The 16,420-nt window shown below is 39.6% G+C and overlaps 2 protein-coding genes across 9 annotated transcripts in view; one reads left to right on the forward strand and one right to left on the reverse strand.

Annotated features, from left to right (window-relative positions):
• RAI2 (retinoic acid induced 2) overlaps nucleotides 1-9,313 on the forward strand; it is a 93,318-nt gene extending 84,005 nt beyond the window's left edge. For all 5 annotated transcript variants that reach the window (XM_073574235.1, XM_073574244.1, XM_073574254.1 and 2 more), the window contains exon 2: nucleotides 7,097-9,313. In XM_073574235.1, the coding sequence (XP_073430336.1) occupies nucleotides 7,206-8,873 (1,668 nt within the window). In that variant the 5' untranslated portion in view covers nucleotides 7,097-7,205 and the 3' untranslated portion in view covers nucleotides 8,874-9,313. The remainder of the gene's footprint in view (nucleotides 1-7,096) is intronic.
• A 501-nt stretch (nucleotides 9,314-9,814) lies between these two features.
• SCML2 (Scm polycomb group protein like 2) overlaps nucleotides 9,815-16,420 on the reverse strand; it is a 163,840-nt gene continuing 157,234 nt past the window's right edge. For all 4 annotated transcript variants that reach the window (XM_073574195.1, XM_073574178.1, XM_073574187.1 and 1 more), the window contains one exon: nucleotides 9,815-16,205. In XM_073574195.1, coding sequence (XP_073430296.1) covers nucleotides 16,080-16,205 — 126 coding nt within the window. In that variant the 3' untranslated portion in view covers nucleotides 9,815-16,079. The remainder of the gene's footprint in view (nucleotides 16,206-16,420) is intronic.

Genomic DNA, 16,420 nt, shown 5'->3' on the forward strand with positions numbered 1-16,420 from the left:
GTAGAAAGCACAAATGGTGGCATGCATGTCTAAGATATGGCTTAAATGGCAATAGGACCTTTTGTGACATCATGGAAGAGAACTATAAATGATCTGTTTTGTATTTTCCATTAAAGGGTCTGAAGTTATGATGGGGTCTAAATAATCTAAGGGACTTTTTATGTCTTAATGGATAGTATCTTGAACCATCTTGGAGTACATTTTCAATTTGATTTGTGCCTGGAAAGCTTGTTTCTTATATGTCAAGAATATTCACATGTCCTCTTCCTTTTGGCCTATTTGCTGGTGTATGGAATAGTGCAGAATCCAATAAAAAGATGTTTAGAGCACAGCATACACAAAGTAATTGGTTGCCTGTAGCAAGAAAATAAAATTTGATCTGCTATGTCGCTGATGAATACCAATAGGGAAGGCTGTGCTCCTCTGTAAATCTGGAAAATTAATGTGCTATACATGAGTACAAAACAACACCAAACTGGCTTTATTCCAGCAAGAGAACATAATTGTATTCAACCAGTACTTCAAAATTGTCTACTGTTTTTAATTTTGTGATGTAGTTGTGTTCTTTATTTGATATGTGCGGTCTTTTGCTTGATTCAAGCCTGTTTGCTTCACGCTGTGATGCCTTTGACAATATATAACTATGAAGCAATGCAGAAGTTTGGGCCTATTTAGAGACAACAAATTGTAATATTTTAATATTTTTCTATATTGTCATACATTTTCTTAGGCTACTTTTACACTTGCGTTTTTTTGCTGCGTGTTTTTGCGCACAAACGCATGAAAAAACGTATCATGCGTTTGTGTGCGTTTTTTTGTACTTTTTTTTTAAAAAAAGCATGTTTTTTTTGTGCATACATGCGCATTACAATGCGCACGTATGTGCACCCATAGACTATAATGGGAGTTTTGCTATAAAAAACCGCATTGTGTGCGCATGCGTTTTTTGGGGCAAGTCGGAAGCACAAAAATGCAACAGGATGCATTTTGTGCGCCCGAGCGCACACTACAAAAAATGCATGCGCATAAAAACGCATGTGTATGTACATCTATGCGCACCCATGTTAAAGTATGGGGGAAAAAACGCATGCGTTTTTTGCGCTAAAAAACAGCTAAAAAAAACGCAAGTGTGAAACCAGCCTTATAAATAACAGTTGCTGCACCGTGCAAAATAGATAGATAAGGCAATAATGACTGCAGCTTATTGTGTGGTGTTTGCACGTAGTCACATTTAATGCTTTAGTTGCTGCATTTAGTTCCACACTAAGGATATTCAAGTATAATGTTGGCTAATAAATGCATGGTACACGTACTGATGTCATGTTATAACCAGTAATTGAATCATTCATAATTTCACAGCTGTTTAGACTACCTCCAATTGCAGACTCTTCCTGGGACCTTCAGGGTAACCTCTGCATTGTATTGAACCAACAAAATGAAAGTAGCAGACATTCCAATAAAATATTAATAAAACTGAAAAAAAGTGTGAATTAATATATTTCAAGGAAATATTCCCCCTCCTCAATGTCATTTCAGTTTAACAGGAATCTTATCACCCCCTGGGACATTTTTAACCTATTAATAGGTTAAAAACGTCCCAGCGAGCGAGATTCCCTTTCATGGGACTTTTATAGAATTAATCCCATACATTTAAACTATGTTGTGCTGGGGTGCATAGAGAAATTATTACGGTATTTACAATGTTTTCAATAATATCAAAAGTATGTTCCTATTAATAATGCCAGTAGATTGGTTCAATATAAACTGTGTTCCAATTTATTATGCAAAAAGAGTTTAGGAGTGATAAGGTTAGAATTTTTTTGTTTGTCATTTAAACTCATTGATGGTGATGTGAGTCAGGGCTCTTTATATCACTGAAAGCAATTGCAGATACCTGTGCAAATTAGTTTGGCAGGTGTGTCCAAATAAAGGCAAGACTACTTAAGAAGGCTGTTCCACATTATTAAGCAGCCTACATTTTTTGCCAAAATGGGAAAGAAAAAGGATGTGTCGGCTGCTGAGAAGCAACAAATTGTGGAGTATTTAGGTCAAGGCATGACTACAATCAACATTGCCAAGACACTTCATCGTGATCATTGCACAATCAAGAAGTATGTAGCTGATTCCCAGCACACACGTGTGCGTGCTGATAAGGAAAAATTGAGGACTCTTTCCAACAGGCAATTGCGTCAGGTTAAAAGAGCAGCTGCAAAAATGCCTTGTCATAGCAGGAGACAAGTTTTTGAAGCTGCTGGTGCCTCCAACGTCCCCCGAACAACAAGATGCAGGGTCCTTCAGAGGTTTGCAGCTGTGCGTAAGCCATCCTGTCGACCACCTCTATCCACTGCACACAAGCAGAAACTGCTCCAGTGGGCCAAACGATACATGAAGACTGACTTCCAAACTGTTTTGTTCACCGATAAGTGCCGTGCAACGCTCGATGGTCCAGATGGATGGAGTGGAGGATGGCTGGTTGATGGACACCCCATGAAAACACGGCTAAGGCGCCAACAAGGAGGAGGTGGAGTAATGTTTTGGGCTGGAATCATGGGGAGAGAGATTGTCGGCCCCTTTAGGATCCCTGAAGGGGTAAAGATGAACTCCATAATCTACGTGGAGTTTCTAAAACAGCACTTCCTGCCATGTTTCAAGAGGAAGAACCGTGCTTTCCGCAGCAAGATCATTTTCATGCATGATAATGCACCGTCTCATGCTGCAAATAACACATCTGCATCTCTGGCTGCTATGGGCATAAGAGGACAAACTTATGGTGTGGCCACCATCTTCCCCTGACCTCAACCCCATTGAGAACCTCTGGAGCATCATCAAAAGGAGTGTCTATGATGGCGGGAGGCAGTTCACATCTAAGCAACAGCTCTGGGAGGGTATTCTGTCCACATGCAAAGCAATTGAAGTACAAACCATCCAAAAACTGACAGATTCAATGGACGAGAGAGTTCAGAAGCTTCTTTCGTACAAGGGGTCCTATGTGCAAATGTAACATCACCTAGAATAAAGTTTTGACTTGAAAACTGTTTGATTTCATTTTGTAATAAGCTGATAATACTTATAATTTCACCATTGACCCATTTTTTTGTTCAAAACAAAAAGGTTGAAAACTCTGCTGTGCATAATAATTTGGAACATGCATTTTGATTGTTTATTTTTATAGGCAGTTTGTTCAAAAACATTGCAATTATACTAGAATATTAGATGACTGGAAAATAACTGACTGCAATTCATATAGGTAGTTTAGAGAAAATATGAGGAAATATTTTTTGCATAATAATTTGGAACAGTGTATTATGCCAGCATCATATTCCCTGATAGCAGTTTTAACCCCTTAAGCCCCAAGGGTGGTTTGCACGTTCATGACCGGGCCAATTTTTACAATTCTGACCACTGTCCCTTTATGAGGTTATAACTCTGAAACGCTTCTATGGATCCCATGCGGGTGTCATGTGCGTTTGGAGAGCCCCTGATGTACCTAAACTATTGAAACTCCCCACAAGTGACCCCATTTTGGAAACTAGACCCCCCACGGAACTTATCTAGATGTGTGGTGAGCACTTTGAGCCCCCAAGTGCTTCACAGTTTATAACGCCCGGGCGTGAAAATAAAAAAAATCATTTTTTTCCACAAAAATGATATTTTTGCCCCCAATTTTTTATTTTCCTAAGGGTAACAGGAGAAATTGGACCCCAAAAGTTGTTTTGCAATTTGTCCTGAGTAGGCTGATACCCCATATGTGGGGGTAAAACACTGTTTGGGCGCATGGCAGAGCTTGGAAGGGAAGGAGCACCATTTGACTTTTTCAACGCAGAATTGGCTGGAATTGAGATCAGACGCCATGTTGCATTTGGAGAGCCCCTGATGTGCCCAAACAGTGGAAACCCCCCAATTATAACTCCAACCCTAACCCCAACACACCCCTAACCCTAATCTCAGCTCTAACCCTAGCCCTAACCCTAGCCCTAACCCTAATGGGAAAATGGAAATAAATACATTTTTTTTTATTTTATTATTTTTCCCTAACTAAGGGGGTGATAACGGGGGTTTTGATTTACTATTTATGGCGGTTTTTATTTTTGGCAGCTGTCACACGCTAAAAGACGCTTTTTATTGTAAAAATAGTTTTTGCATCACCACATATTGAGAGCTATAATTTTTCCGTATTTTGACCCACTGAGTCATGTGAGGTCTTATTCTTTGCAGGACGAGTTGATGTTTTTATTGGTACCATTTTCGGGCACGTGACATTTTTTGATCGCTTTTTATTCCGATTTTTGGGATGCAGAATGAACAAAAACCAGCATTTCATGAATTTCTTTTGGGGGGGTGCGTTTACACCGTTCCGCGTGCAGTAAAATTGATAAAGCGTTTTTATTCTTCGGGTCAGTATGGTTACAGCGATAACTCATTTAGGTCTTTTTTTATGTTTTGGCGGTTTTATGCAATGAAAACTATTTTATATAAAAAATAATTATTTTTGCATCGCTTTATTCTGCAAGCTATAACTTTATTTTTTTGCGGATGACGCTGTATGGCGGCTCGTTTTTTGCGGGACAAGCTGACGTTTTCAGCGGTACCATGGATATTTATATGCGTCTTTTTGATCATGCGTTATTGCACATTTTGTTCGGTGGTATGATAAATAATTTTTTGCTTCGTTTTTTATTTTTTAAGGGGTTCGCTAAACGGGTTAACTAATGGGAGTTTTATAGGGCGGGTCGTTACGGACGCGGCGATACCAAATATGTGTACTTTTATTGTTTTTTTTTTTTATTTTCAAAAAATTAATTTATTGGGGAATAATTTTTTATTTTAACTTTATTACATTGTCCCAGGTGGGACATCACTGTCCTGTGACAGATCGCTGATCTGTCACAGGCACTGCTACAGACTGGGTATATGGGCACGGGACTATGGGATGGAGGATATGTATGATGGGTATATGGGCACGGGACTATGGGATGGAGAATGTGTGATGGGTATATGGGCACGGGCCTATGGGATGGTGGATATGTATGATGGGTATATGGGCACGGGACTATGGGATGGAGGATGTGTGATGGGTATATGGGCACGGGCCTATGGGATGGTGGATATGTATGATGGGTATATGGGCACGGGACTATGGGATGGAGGATGTGTGATGGGTATATGGGCACGGGCGTATGAGATGGTGGATATGTATGATGGGAATATGGGCACGGGACTATCGGATGGAGGATAATTATAATTTGCTATAACTAACCACAGTCAGTTACTATGCCCGGGCAGCGCCGGGCTCTTCAGCTAGTATAGTATATACCAGTAAGTCATCTCCCCTGTATATAGTATATACCTGTATGTCATCTCCAGGTTCCCTTCCTTCTGTACACAGTGGAAATGCAGTGTCCCCACAGCACAGAGCATTTCAGTGCTGCGGCTCCGCCCCCTGAGTCTAATACCATTTAGTTAGAAATTGTAAAGAAGGACTAACTTAGAGTGACATTAGTTGTAGGTGTATAAATCAGTTTAAAGCAAACCAGGCATTGTCAGGTTGGCAGTTGCACCGATTAAAACGATACCTGGGTTGGAGAAATCAGTCTTGTTTTTTTTTTTTAATCTGTGTTTTGAAGTTTTAAGTTAATGAAATACTTCATGCCAGCCAAAGGCAAGTTCCTGATTCTGGGCTCGCCCTGCAGTCTGTGTCAGAGGGTAGAGCGTCGGCACGGTAATAAATTGTGTTATTTCCAGCTTTACAGAAGGACGATAAACACCATAGAAATAAGATGATAGGCCTCAGCTAACACAACTGTCAAGGAAAACTGTTGCTCGTAGCAACCAATCACAGCTCAGCTTTCATCTTTTAAACAGCTCTGGTGAAATGAAAGATGCTTAGTGATTGGTTGGTATGGGCAACAGGCAGTGTAACCTTTTGTGGTCAAGAAGAATAAATATATATTTATTTTATATATATTAGATATTATACGGGGCTTTGCATGTGGAGTGTGTTTATGTGGAGTGGGCGTGGCTTGATACACACACACACAGTTTTATTTATAGACTAGTAGATCAGGACGAAGCAGTTGCTTCCTCTTCTGCTGCAAGTCAAGTTATTTGAATGCTCCAATGAAACATATTTCATGTCTGATAGAGATATAATAAATAGATGTTGGGCTATGAATTGATCTGGTGCTTTAGAATCATACACTCAGTACTGATAGAAATACATATGAATGACACTGGAGTTGTTCCTGACTCTCTGGGTTTGATTTGATGTGCAGATTAGTGGAGAAGCTGGATTAACATTTACTGAAGGTCATCACTGTTTTAGAAAACTGCCAGTGAAAAGGTCATGACAAAGTTTACGGTTTTGATTTGTTTGTTACAGGGAAAGTAGTAATTACACTGCTAATTTGTGATGTGTCAAGTCTAATATGCCAGCTTCTTCATTCTTCTGCAGATTATTAAGATCCTGCAAGAGTTATTGTGTGCAGTCTTACGTGATAAAGAGCTTCTTGACAGCTGTCTTACCTGTGAAGACAAGAATTTCAAGTGGTGAATGTGTATAGATTCCCACATCCTGCCATAGTGAAAGGAGCAGAAAGTAGAAAATGAACAATGCCACATCCCTAAACAGTGCAGAATACAAGTAATAGGGTATTTAAGTGATTGCTGTCATCTTCAGTTTTCTGGGAGCCAGCTTTGTTCCCCACCATGATAAATGGAGGTAGATTAATAATTGCCTCGAGCATTTACATTACAAGGATGTAGGATACAAGTAAGTGAACATGTGGCTTCCAGCACTGTAAGTATACTCACATATTATACTTCTCTGTATAGAGTTTTCCTGTTGCTCTAGTAAATTTATAATCTTCTGCAGCACACTGATTTTATGGGTTCTCGATTTCACAGGTCTATAATAGTTGTCCTAAGGAACAGATGTTTAGTAATCGGTGGTGTAACCATTGCTAGAATACAGAGATGGTAACATGTAGCAAATAAGGTTTATAGTCCTTTATACTTTAAAGTTCTGTATTTAATGCTGTAAAAAGATCCCATTATATCTAAACTATAACATTCTTTTTATTTCTGTTTGCTTCCAAAGCCATTGAAATGATGTGTGTGCTCCCCGCCTAGCTGGATGGAGAGAAGCTTCTACAATGTCATGTAAACACTAGTATCAATCCAAAATCACTGGGAACGCAGCGGAAAAAATGGAAGAACTTTATAAGGAAACGCCAGACCTGCAAACGGACTTAAATAGCAGCCCCATCACCATTCCAAACAAACTTGAGAATGGGGTCGCACAGCTGATAACTGCAGAAGCCTGGAATATCAATTCTTCGGGTTTGATGAAAAAAGCACTCTCCCCTCTTGTTACGGTGCCAGCTACCCCTGTACTTAGCCCCTCATCTGATTCCCAAAGTGGAGTAGCACTGAAGGTGGCTGCAACTGTTCTTCAGCCTATTTGCTTGGGAGAGAGCCCTGTGGTATTGCCAATACATTGGCAGGTTGCTGGTAGCACATCACCACAAACAAACACAAACGGCAGCACACCTTATGTGGTAACAACGCAAGGTCCAGTTCCACTGCCTGTACTTTTGGAGCAGCATGTTTTTCAGCACTTGAACTCTCCATTAGTGTTGCCTCAAGCACCTCCATGCTCTGGACCTACCATCCAAAACCACCTTTTTCCTGGAACTACTACTAGTATTGGTCAGTCACAAATATTTGACCAGAAGACATCCAGTCCAGTACAGGAATCTGTACTGCCACCAGTTTTTCACACACCAGGATTTACAGCTGTACTACAAGATTTGTTTCCACCATCAGGTTTAGGCACACACTCTCCTTGTCATTCATCTCCAGATTTTGCATCTGCTAATATAAACTCAGTTCCCCCTCCAGGATTCAGTTCTCCGTTATCTCCTTTAGTTCCACCTGCCACACTTCTGGTACCATATCCTGTCATTGTTCCCCTACCAGTGCCTCTGCCTATACCAGTACCAATCCCAATACCAGTGCCACAAGCTGAAAAAGACTGTAAAGGAAATGTAGACCCTCCTAAGAGCAATGTAGAAATTCTTAGGAGTTGCAAAGCTACTCAAACCACCCAAGAGAAGGAAGAAGTTAAACCTTTCGAATTCACAGCAAAAACAGAATTTCCACAGTTCCATCGACACTCTGTCATAAAAATAAATAACGAAAATGAAGCACTTGATCTTTCAATGAAAATAGAACCCATGGTTAATAACAGTGATACAAGTACAGAGGTACTCCAGGAAGATGGCGTTTTAGATCTGTCTGTTCCTGTGCACAAGAGATGTGCAAGCACCAGTACTCAAGTTGGCACGTCTTTATCAACTATATTACAAAGGGACCCTGTAGGTCCTTCTACAGGTAAGAGCTTCCTTGCTACATTTAACCCATCCTTAGTCCATAACGAACTGACCCAGAAACATGACAGTCGAGTCATCTGCACCAACACTGCTGAAGTTTTACGCCAACAAAAATGGATTTCCGAGCCAAGTAGAGCTAGTTACGAGCCGAAAATGTCCAACAACATTGAGCTAGTGAGTAGCTCCCAAACCGCAAAAGTCATTGTTTCCGTAAAAGATGCCATTCCGGCCATATTTTGTGGCAAAATAAAAGGCCTTTCTGGTGTCTCAACGAAAAACTTTTCCTTTAAGAGAGATTTGCCACAGGACTCTGTGTTGCAAAGCTACGATGTGAAGAATCAGGGAGAGTTGAGGGAAAATGCTGATGCTTTACGAAAGCCAGTAAAAAATCGAGGCATGAAACTAAAGAAAGTGAATTCCCAGGAGATACATATCCTTCCAATCAAAAAGCAGAGACTGGCAGCTTTTTTTCCTAGGAAATAATAAGTGCCCAAAAATACAGTCCAAAAAGCTGTGGGAAGAAACAAAGCCTACTAATACAAAAATCACAGGAGACTTATGCCATCTTGTTGACCCTAGGATTACAAAGACATCCTTTTTTTAAATTAATTTTGTAGAGGTAAGAGCAGAATATGTACTCAATGAGAAAGTGACTGCCTTTAAGAACCACCTTTGTAATTTATTATGGTTGGGACTTTGGAAGGGGGGTTGATTGGGTAAGACTAATATCTACTATGTTCTTTTGTAACTTGTAATGGGCCACAAACCAACTTATTTTTGAGCAAATTGCACATTTTATGCAGCTTTTACTAGACTGATTGGTTGGACAGAGCTGTTTTTACTGCAAAGATTTGCTTATATGCGGTATTTAAAATGAATAGCCTATTGCCTATTTAAAATAAATGTTCGTTAAGTGTTCTAAACTCACTGCCTTGTGCCTGTGTTACGTATCCAGATATAAGTAACTGAAGAGTATATTCTATATGGATTTTAAGTTTAGGCAGAACATGGATATTGCTGTTATGGTTAGAGAATAGTTGTCACCAGCAATTAAACCATATAATTGGTATCTGACCATAAAGCTTTTGAATATAGTTCAAAATGTAAGATGGCTATTCAGATATCAAAGCAAAAGAAGAATAAAGTAATATAGAAATATATTATATATGGGACAAGAAGACAATTGAGCCATTGATATCTTTAGAGGTCTAATATTGGGGGATGAGTTTAGTGGTATAAGTGGGTGCCCAAATCCTTGGCTTATTTCATGTTATTTTATTGAGTGACCTTTGAACATTGCATTATGGTGAAAATTGCATCTTCTTCATAAACCAGCTGAACATTATGACCAAGGCTTATGAGCCACACTAAAAGGTTTGATTAACGTGGTTAATACTTACAAAATAAATACCCAAAATACACAATTTTAAAAACTGAGATTTATCACAATAGTCTCAGAATAGAAGCAGTCAGCTGTTACATAATACACATTATATAAAAAATAAAAATAAACAGGCAAACAATTTATTAAAGATACGCACATCCAAATTAAATGAGGTTAAACGTGAGACAAGCACCACTGAAATGGCATAGAAGGATTGAGCTCAAATTCCAAGCGATGGTTCCAGATGTTTTACACACACCAATACTGAGATGATGTAGATTTCATCTAAAATTAGAATACTTTATGGATTTGGCACTATGAGAAGAACATTTGTATATTTTAACTGATTTATCATGGCATTGAAGCTCTAGTGTATGCGTTGCCATCATAGATCATACCTTTACGTGGTACCACAACCAGTGTGCATCTTTCTTAGAGAAAACTAGAACTTCAGCCTTCACGGTTACGTCTCAATGTAGACAAAAAAAATTCACACATTTTATACCTTTTGTGTAGAAGGTAATCTTACAGTAATGTCTGGTGAAAATCAATTTACGTCTCCTACATTATCTAGATCAAGGGTCAATGGACAATTATGTCACTCAGTGAGATGAGAGAACTGCCCCCATTTAAGGAGCACTAAACGGAGCAAATGCACAAACATATATCCTGGCAATTGTTCTCCCAATCTTTGCTCCTATGTTTCAAGAGGTCAGACATGTCCCTTTCCTTCTCACTGGTCAGTGTCTAGCTGTAAGACATCTTTGCTAAGATGTCTGGGCTTCAAACATTCACTAACTCAAGAAGAAACTGTTATTCAGGAGCTGAATCTCGGGGTTCTCTGTCAGTCTGCAGAATTTTTGCATAATCCTATACCAGTAGAAATCTTACAAACTGTGAGGGTAACTATAGTTCTTGCATAATTTAAACATTTGTTTCCAGGTTTAGTATTCCTTTTCACATCCGCATATGTACACCTTTTCTCTTTGTAATTCTTCACAGCCTTTTTGCAGTACTAAGAGGCACCACATTACTCAATTTCATGCAGTCATATGAAATAACTTAATGATTGCAACTACATCCACAACTTCAGTTCTGACCGGGCATTATTAGATATGCTAGCCTCAAGAAAAATCATTTTGGTGACAAGTTCCTTTTAATTGTTCTGTATTTTCTGCTTAATTTACATAATGGAAGAAATTATAATAGAAAAATGACAGAACAATGACTGCAGGTAAGTAGATGGAAGTTTTATTTAGAAAGAGATCTTAGATGGATACTTAAAGGGAAGCTGTCAGAATACAATGAGTGTTCAAACCAAGTACAGGCGCTCGGTGCTCCATGGCAGGGACAAGCATTTATATACCTTCCCACCTGCTTGCTTTCCCTCTATCTCTGCCCTTCTCTGGCTCTATGAAACCAGAGCTGTCAATCAAAGAAAGGGGGTGGAGATTGGAGGAAACCAAGTTGGTGGGAAGGTGTATACAACTGATTGGCCCCGCCGTGATGCACCGAGTGGTGGGATTTAGTTTGAACCGTCATTCTGTGTTGACGGAGTCCATTTAAGACACAAATATACGATTTATTAAAGCAAAATCATGTCCCAATAGACCTTCTTTATGCAAGTCTTAGGACAAAATGCACACACCAATCTGTATGTAACATAACTCTACCTAGACATCTTACAGGAGTCAGTCTCACCCAGCCATTTATTAATGCTTCTGCAGCCTCATCAGGGTTATAGGGCACAGATCACCAAGAAGACACCACAGAAGGGGTGAAACATATCAGGGATAGGTGTAACGTGCAATGTGAATGTTTTAAAGGGAATCTGTCACCAGATTTTTGGCCTATCATCTACTAGAGTGTAAGCTATACATTCCCCAACTATTTGTGAAACCCCCTGACTCCCCATGAATCCCCCCATAGATATCTTTTATATTGCTGCCGCGCTGTATGTATATATCCTCGGTCCAATGGACGTTGGTTCTCGTCCCTCTCTCCACCCCAAATCGGCGTGCTGCGTGCATTCCGTCCTGTGAATAGTGTTGTTCGCGTAAAGGTCCCGCGCGTGCGCAGTATGCTTTGCCCACCTGCGGGCAAAGCCAAAAAGCATTTGTGCGCATGTCCCGGAAGTATTTTGCTGTGTACCAGGACATACTTCACTGGCGTATGCACACTAATACTCACGAGCGGGAGGCAATTTGAATGCGCACTCGTGGGACCTGTACAACGCTATTCACAGAACAGAATGCGTGCAGCACGCTGATTTGGGGTGGAGAGAGGGACCAGAACCAACGCCCATCGGACCAAGGATATTGCAATACCGCGCAGGGACAATATAAAATGTTTTTATGGGGGATTCATAGGGAGTCAGGGGTTTCACAAGTAGTTGGGGAATGTATAGCTCACACTCTATTAGATGATATTTTTAGTTGATAGGCCAAAAAACTGGTGACAGAGTCCCTTTAATCAACCATAGTCTGTGAGAAAATCAATAATATAGACAGCGTTCCAGATTGCTGAATATTTGGTGCGATAATAGCCCTATAATTGTTCCTAATGTGTGCAATATCATATATATATAGGAACATCACAGTGCACGGTTGCATACCTTTTCTAGTGTTTTAATTTTTATTTCATAAATCAATTGTGCAAATGAAAATAAGAAATCTGCTTCTCTCTCTGCCAGAACTGATCTTTTATTCTCAGAAATCTCAATTTTTATGTAGAGATTTTTACAGTACTGGGACTTGGTGTTCTTAAAGTTCTATGTAAATGTGAGGAGGGAGGAGCTCTGCCTCTAGCTCCTCCCTCCCATCTGCAGAGGCAGAAGCTCCTCCTCCTCACTTTTACATGAGACTTGGTGATCATAAAGTTCTATATCATATACTCAGTAATGTAATAATCTGTCTTCATGGAAACACATTTTACCTGTAAGTTGAGAACTATGAGAATGACTGATCACTCCTGGCAGAGGAAGAAACAGATTTCTCTGATACGATAAATTACAAGTTTATTATTTTCTTGTGCACTATTGATTTATTACAAAAAAGTAAAACAACGGCTACTCTTCAAATATTAGCTAACCATAAATGGAACTGAACTTTAGTAAATATCTCCATTAATTGTCATCAGCCCAGAATGTCCATCATGATACGCACATCTTTTTGTGAAAGCCATCACCAGTGCAATGTATTGCATTGGCATTTCCAAGAGTGACGTCATGTACCAAGTCATAGAAAGAATCATTTGTTACAACTGCCGCATTATGCAATCATCATCATGTTATTTGGGAACGCATCATCAACAATAAAAAGGAAACAGTTTTAACTTAAAATGCCTAGTTAAAAAAAAAAAAACAATTGGCAATGGTGCTTTTATAAAATAAAAGAAAATTACATTATATTTCTGCTGGAACCTGAGAAATAACTGAAGTAAGCCTTCCATTGCAAGCTGCTGTAGAAAATACACATTAACTTTCTTTTTACATATACATTATATCACTTGTATGTACATATACAAAAGGCTGTACGAAATTGAATTTATAAAAAATTCATGTTAACACTGCAGATTCCTGTAAGAAACAGTCCTGTCCCTAGCTGCACTATTACATACATTCATTGTTCTGGCGAAATGCAGTGTACATTCTTCTCCCTGATCTAGAAAACTGTTGGCAGCAACACAAAATCAATGGTACTCAGAGATACAGTGCGAGACTGCATTCTCTGGACATAGAGCGGACTATCAGTTGTATGTATCAGCAGAGATGAGACCTAGGGAGTACACTATATACAATATACACACGCTGGACACCTTAGCGTATTGCATAGAACAGGGAATGATTGGCCAGGGACAGATCACTAAGATGAACACATCAACAGTTCTAAGTACTGTGCGTCTGGGATATATGCACTGTACAGATTATTGCTATGGTTTTACCCAGGTAATTTGGCCCCATAAACATAACACAGAGGTAAGAAAATACACTATATGACTCTACACTAGGCAACTATCGCAATACATGGACAATGTGTGTCACTGAAAAGTGTCGGTGATTACAAGCCACACATTACTGCAGAGTGATTACTAGACGAGCTTTAGGGCAACAGATTGTGATCAGTCTGAATTACAGTAGCGAGGCTCAATGGAAACCTCGCTCCAGGCGCCTTATATCTATTATAAGGGTGTAGATATATGTATTACTGTATAGGCAGAAATTCTTTAATATAGTTTAACTTCTCAATAACAGCCCATGAGAAAACAAGTTTTTAAAGGACCAGGTGGGGATTGTCAAGTACGAACCTGGAAGGTTCTGTAAAGGTCTGTTCTGTCAATCGTGCCTATTATAACAAATCTCCATAAACCTAAGAAAAGGACACTCTAAAGTAATGTTACTTTAAGAAAGAAAAAGATGTGAAATAATCAGCCAAATTGTCAGTCTTTAACACTGTGATGCCGAGAGAGGAGATCGGCTTTCAATTCATTTCTGGAAGGCGATAGCTATAAGCATTATTCCCAAATCATTATTATTAGGAACCTGAAGCAATTCACATTGGCAGGAAATATTCCATGACCAGGATCCCTACTTGTCACCCCCGTCTGTATGCACCATTACATTACACTTTTATATGTCATATACCTATACAATACTAGGAGTCTAATCTAGAAAAGCATATTACATGAGAGTGTCCTTTATCTCCACCTCTCCTATCATGCTATAGAGATTATGTTTTGGCATTAAGAGAAGAAAAATGGTGAAAAACAAGGCTACCCACCACTAAAAGTGGTAAACATAGCTGCTTGGGAGCCATAGAAAAGGATACCTGTCTGACTTGTCCACTAGTTTTAAGGAATGATAACAGCAGTATCAGGCATCAGCGCAATGTCCTCTAGTATGACAACTGGTAAGGTCAACTGATCATTCTTCTTGGTCTGTAGTGTCTCAATTATGCAGAAAAGCAATATTATCTTGTCTTATTTCAGCTCCAGAAAGGAGTGGAAGGAAAGCATCCATTAAAACTTCTATGGAAAGTGGATAGCGACAAGGTAAGTGGAAGGTTCACTGACAAAGTCAGCTACAAAATAGAGAGGAGACATAATCCGGTCACGAAAATACCGAGATTACTTACATTAGAAGAATTCAGTATTCCCATACAACACCAGGAGGTGAATATGGTTCAGACATCTGATTTTTATCATGGGATTGCAGAACCAGTATATAACAGTGAAAGAAAATATCATCCACAATGTTTTCTTACAGCTGGCACTGTCAATGTCGCTCTGCTTCACTAGAAAAGGGTTTATCTGCTTCCTCAAAGTTAATGAGCAAAAGGAAATATTAGATGGGTAGGGGGTCAGACTTTCCATTCCTCCGATATAATAGTTGTGCTTGTATTGCAGAAGCCTAGTGCTACACAGTGAGGTGTCACACGACATTGAAATCACAGGGAGGGACACATTGGATGTAACGACTTTCTATGGTGTCACATTGCAACCTGCAATTCCAAATGTGTTGGATTTTGCCGCTGGTCACAAGACAAGGAACACACTTGCCAAAGACTGAAATGCAAGCTGCACATGGAAAATCAGCTTGTCTGTAAATAAACAGCACAATTAAGAGCCCTAAAATACATGTGCAAAAGCAAGTAGCAGAAAGGTACACAGATGTTTTTGGTTGCACGACTTGTCATAGAAGATGTCGCCACATAGCCCAAGCCAAAGGAGCATCTAAATCTGATTCACGTTATTGAGACGAAGCCACAATGCCAGGTACAGCCGATACTAGAGATACAGCCTGGTAAAATAAAGGGATGCAGCACCTCATACAGCAGGGTCGGGGAGAGTTAGGACACCACCGAGCATAGAGACTGCCCATCCTATCCTCAGGATAACCTGTAGAACTTACCTGCCCTACAATGCCAGATACAGCCGATACTAGAAAGACATGCTAAATAATGAAAGGGATGCAGCGCCTCCTACAGCAGGGTCGGAGAGAGCTGGAGACCTCCAAGCGTAAGGATGGCCCATCTTATCCTCAGGATAACCTGTAGAACTTCCCTCTTCTACAAGAGAAACTGCTTTGGGGGCTAGCCTTTTGGTTCATAGTTTGGTAGGGATTTGTACTTGAAGATGTTACATGTTTGCCGCTTACACGCACCACAGTAGTGATCAACAACAGAGGAATACTGAGGTTTTCAGAAAAATACTTTACATATTTAGTGTCTGCATTATTTACAGAGGAGGTATATTGTAGCGCTGAAGGACATGGTTCTGAGGTAAATCCAATAGTCTCACTTGTGCTCTCAATACTTCCCCTGTTTGAGTCTTTCAATGTGAAAACATAGTTTCAATGCTGGGCCAAGTTTCAGTCCCATATATTTCATTATCATATCACTCCGAAGTAACAAAAAAGCAGGTCCATCAATTTCCTGAGGGGAGAAAAACAAATTGCACAGAATTAATGTAAGGTCATATAAAAATTATTACATTGGCAGTACAGCACATAATGACACCCCATGTCTCAGTAGGGCACTTACTGGATCTCCCCGTATTAAAAAGACAATTCGTGGGCACTTATGTGTTATGTCTGTTGGCAAATCTTTTTTTTTCCTTTCTCCAATTTTGGCAACAGAACTTAACTTTT

Source organism: Dendrobates tinctorius, unplaced genomic scaffold (assembly GCF_039654945.1).
Source record: "Dendrobates tinctorius isolate UK_male_01 unplaced genomic scaffold, ASM3965494v1 ptg000007l, whole genome shotgun sequence".
Taxonomy (NCBI): domain Eukaryota; kingdom Metazoa; phylum Chordata; class Amphibia; order Anura; family Dendrobatidae; genus Dendrobates; species Dendrobates tinctorius.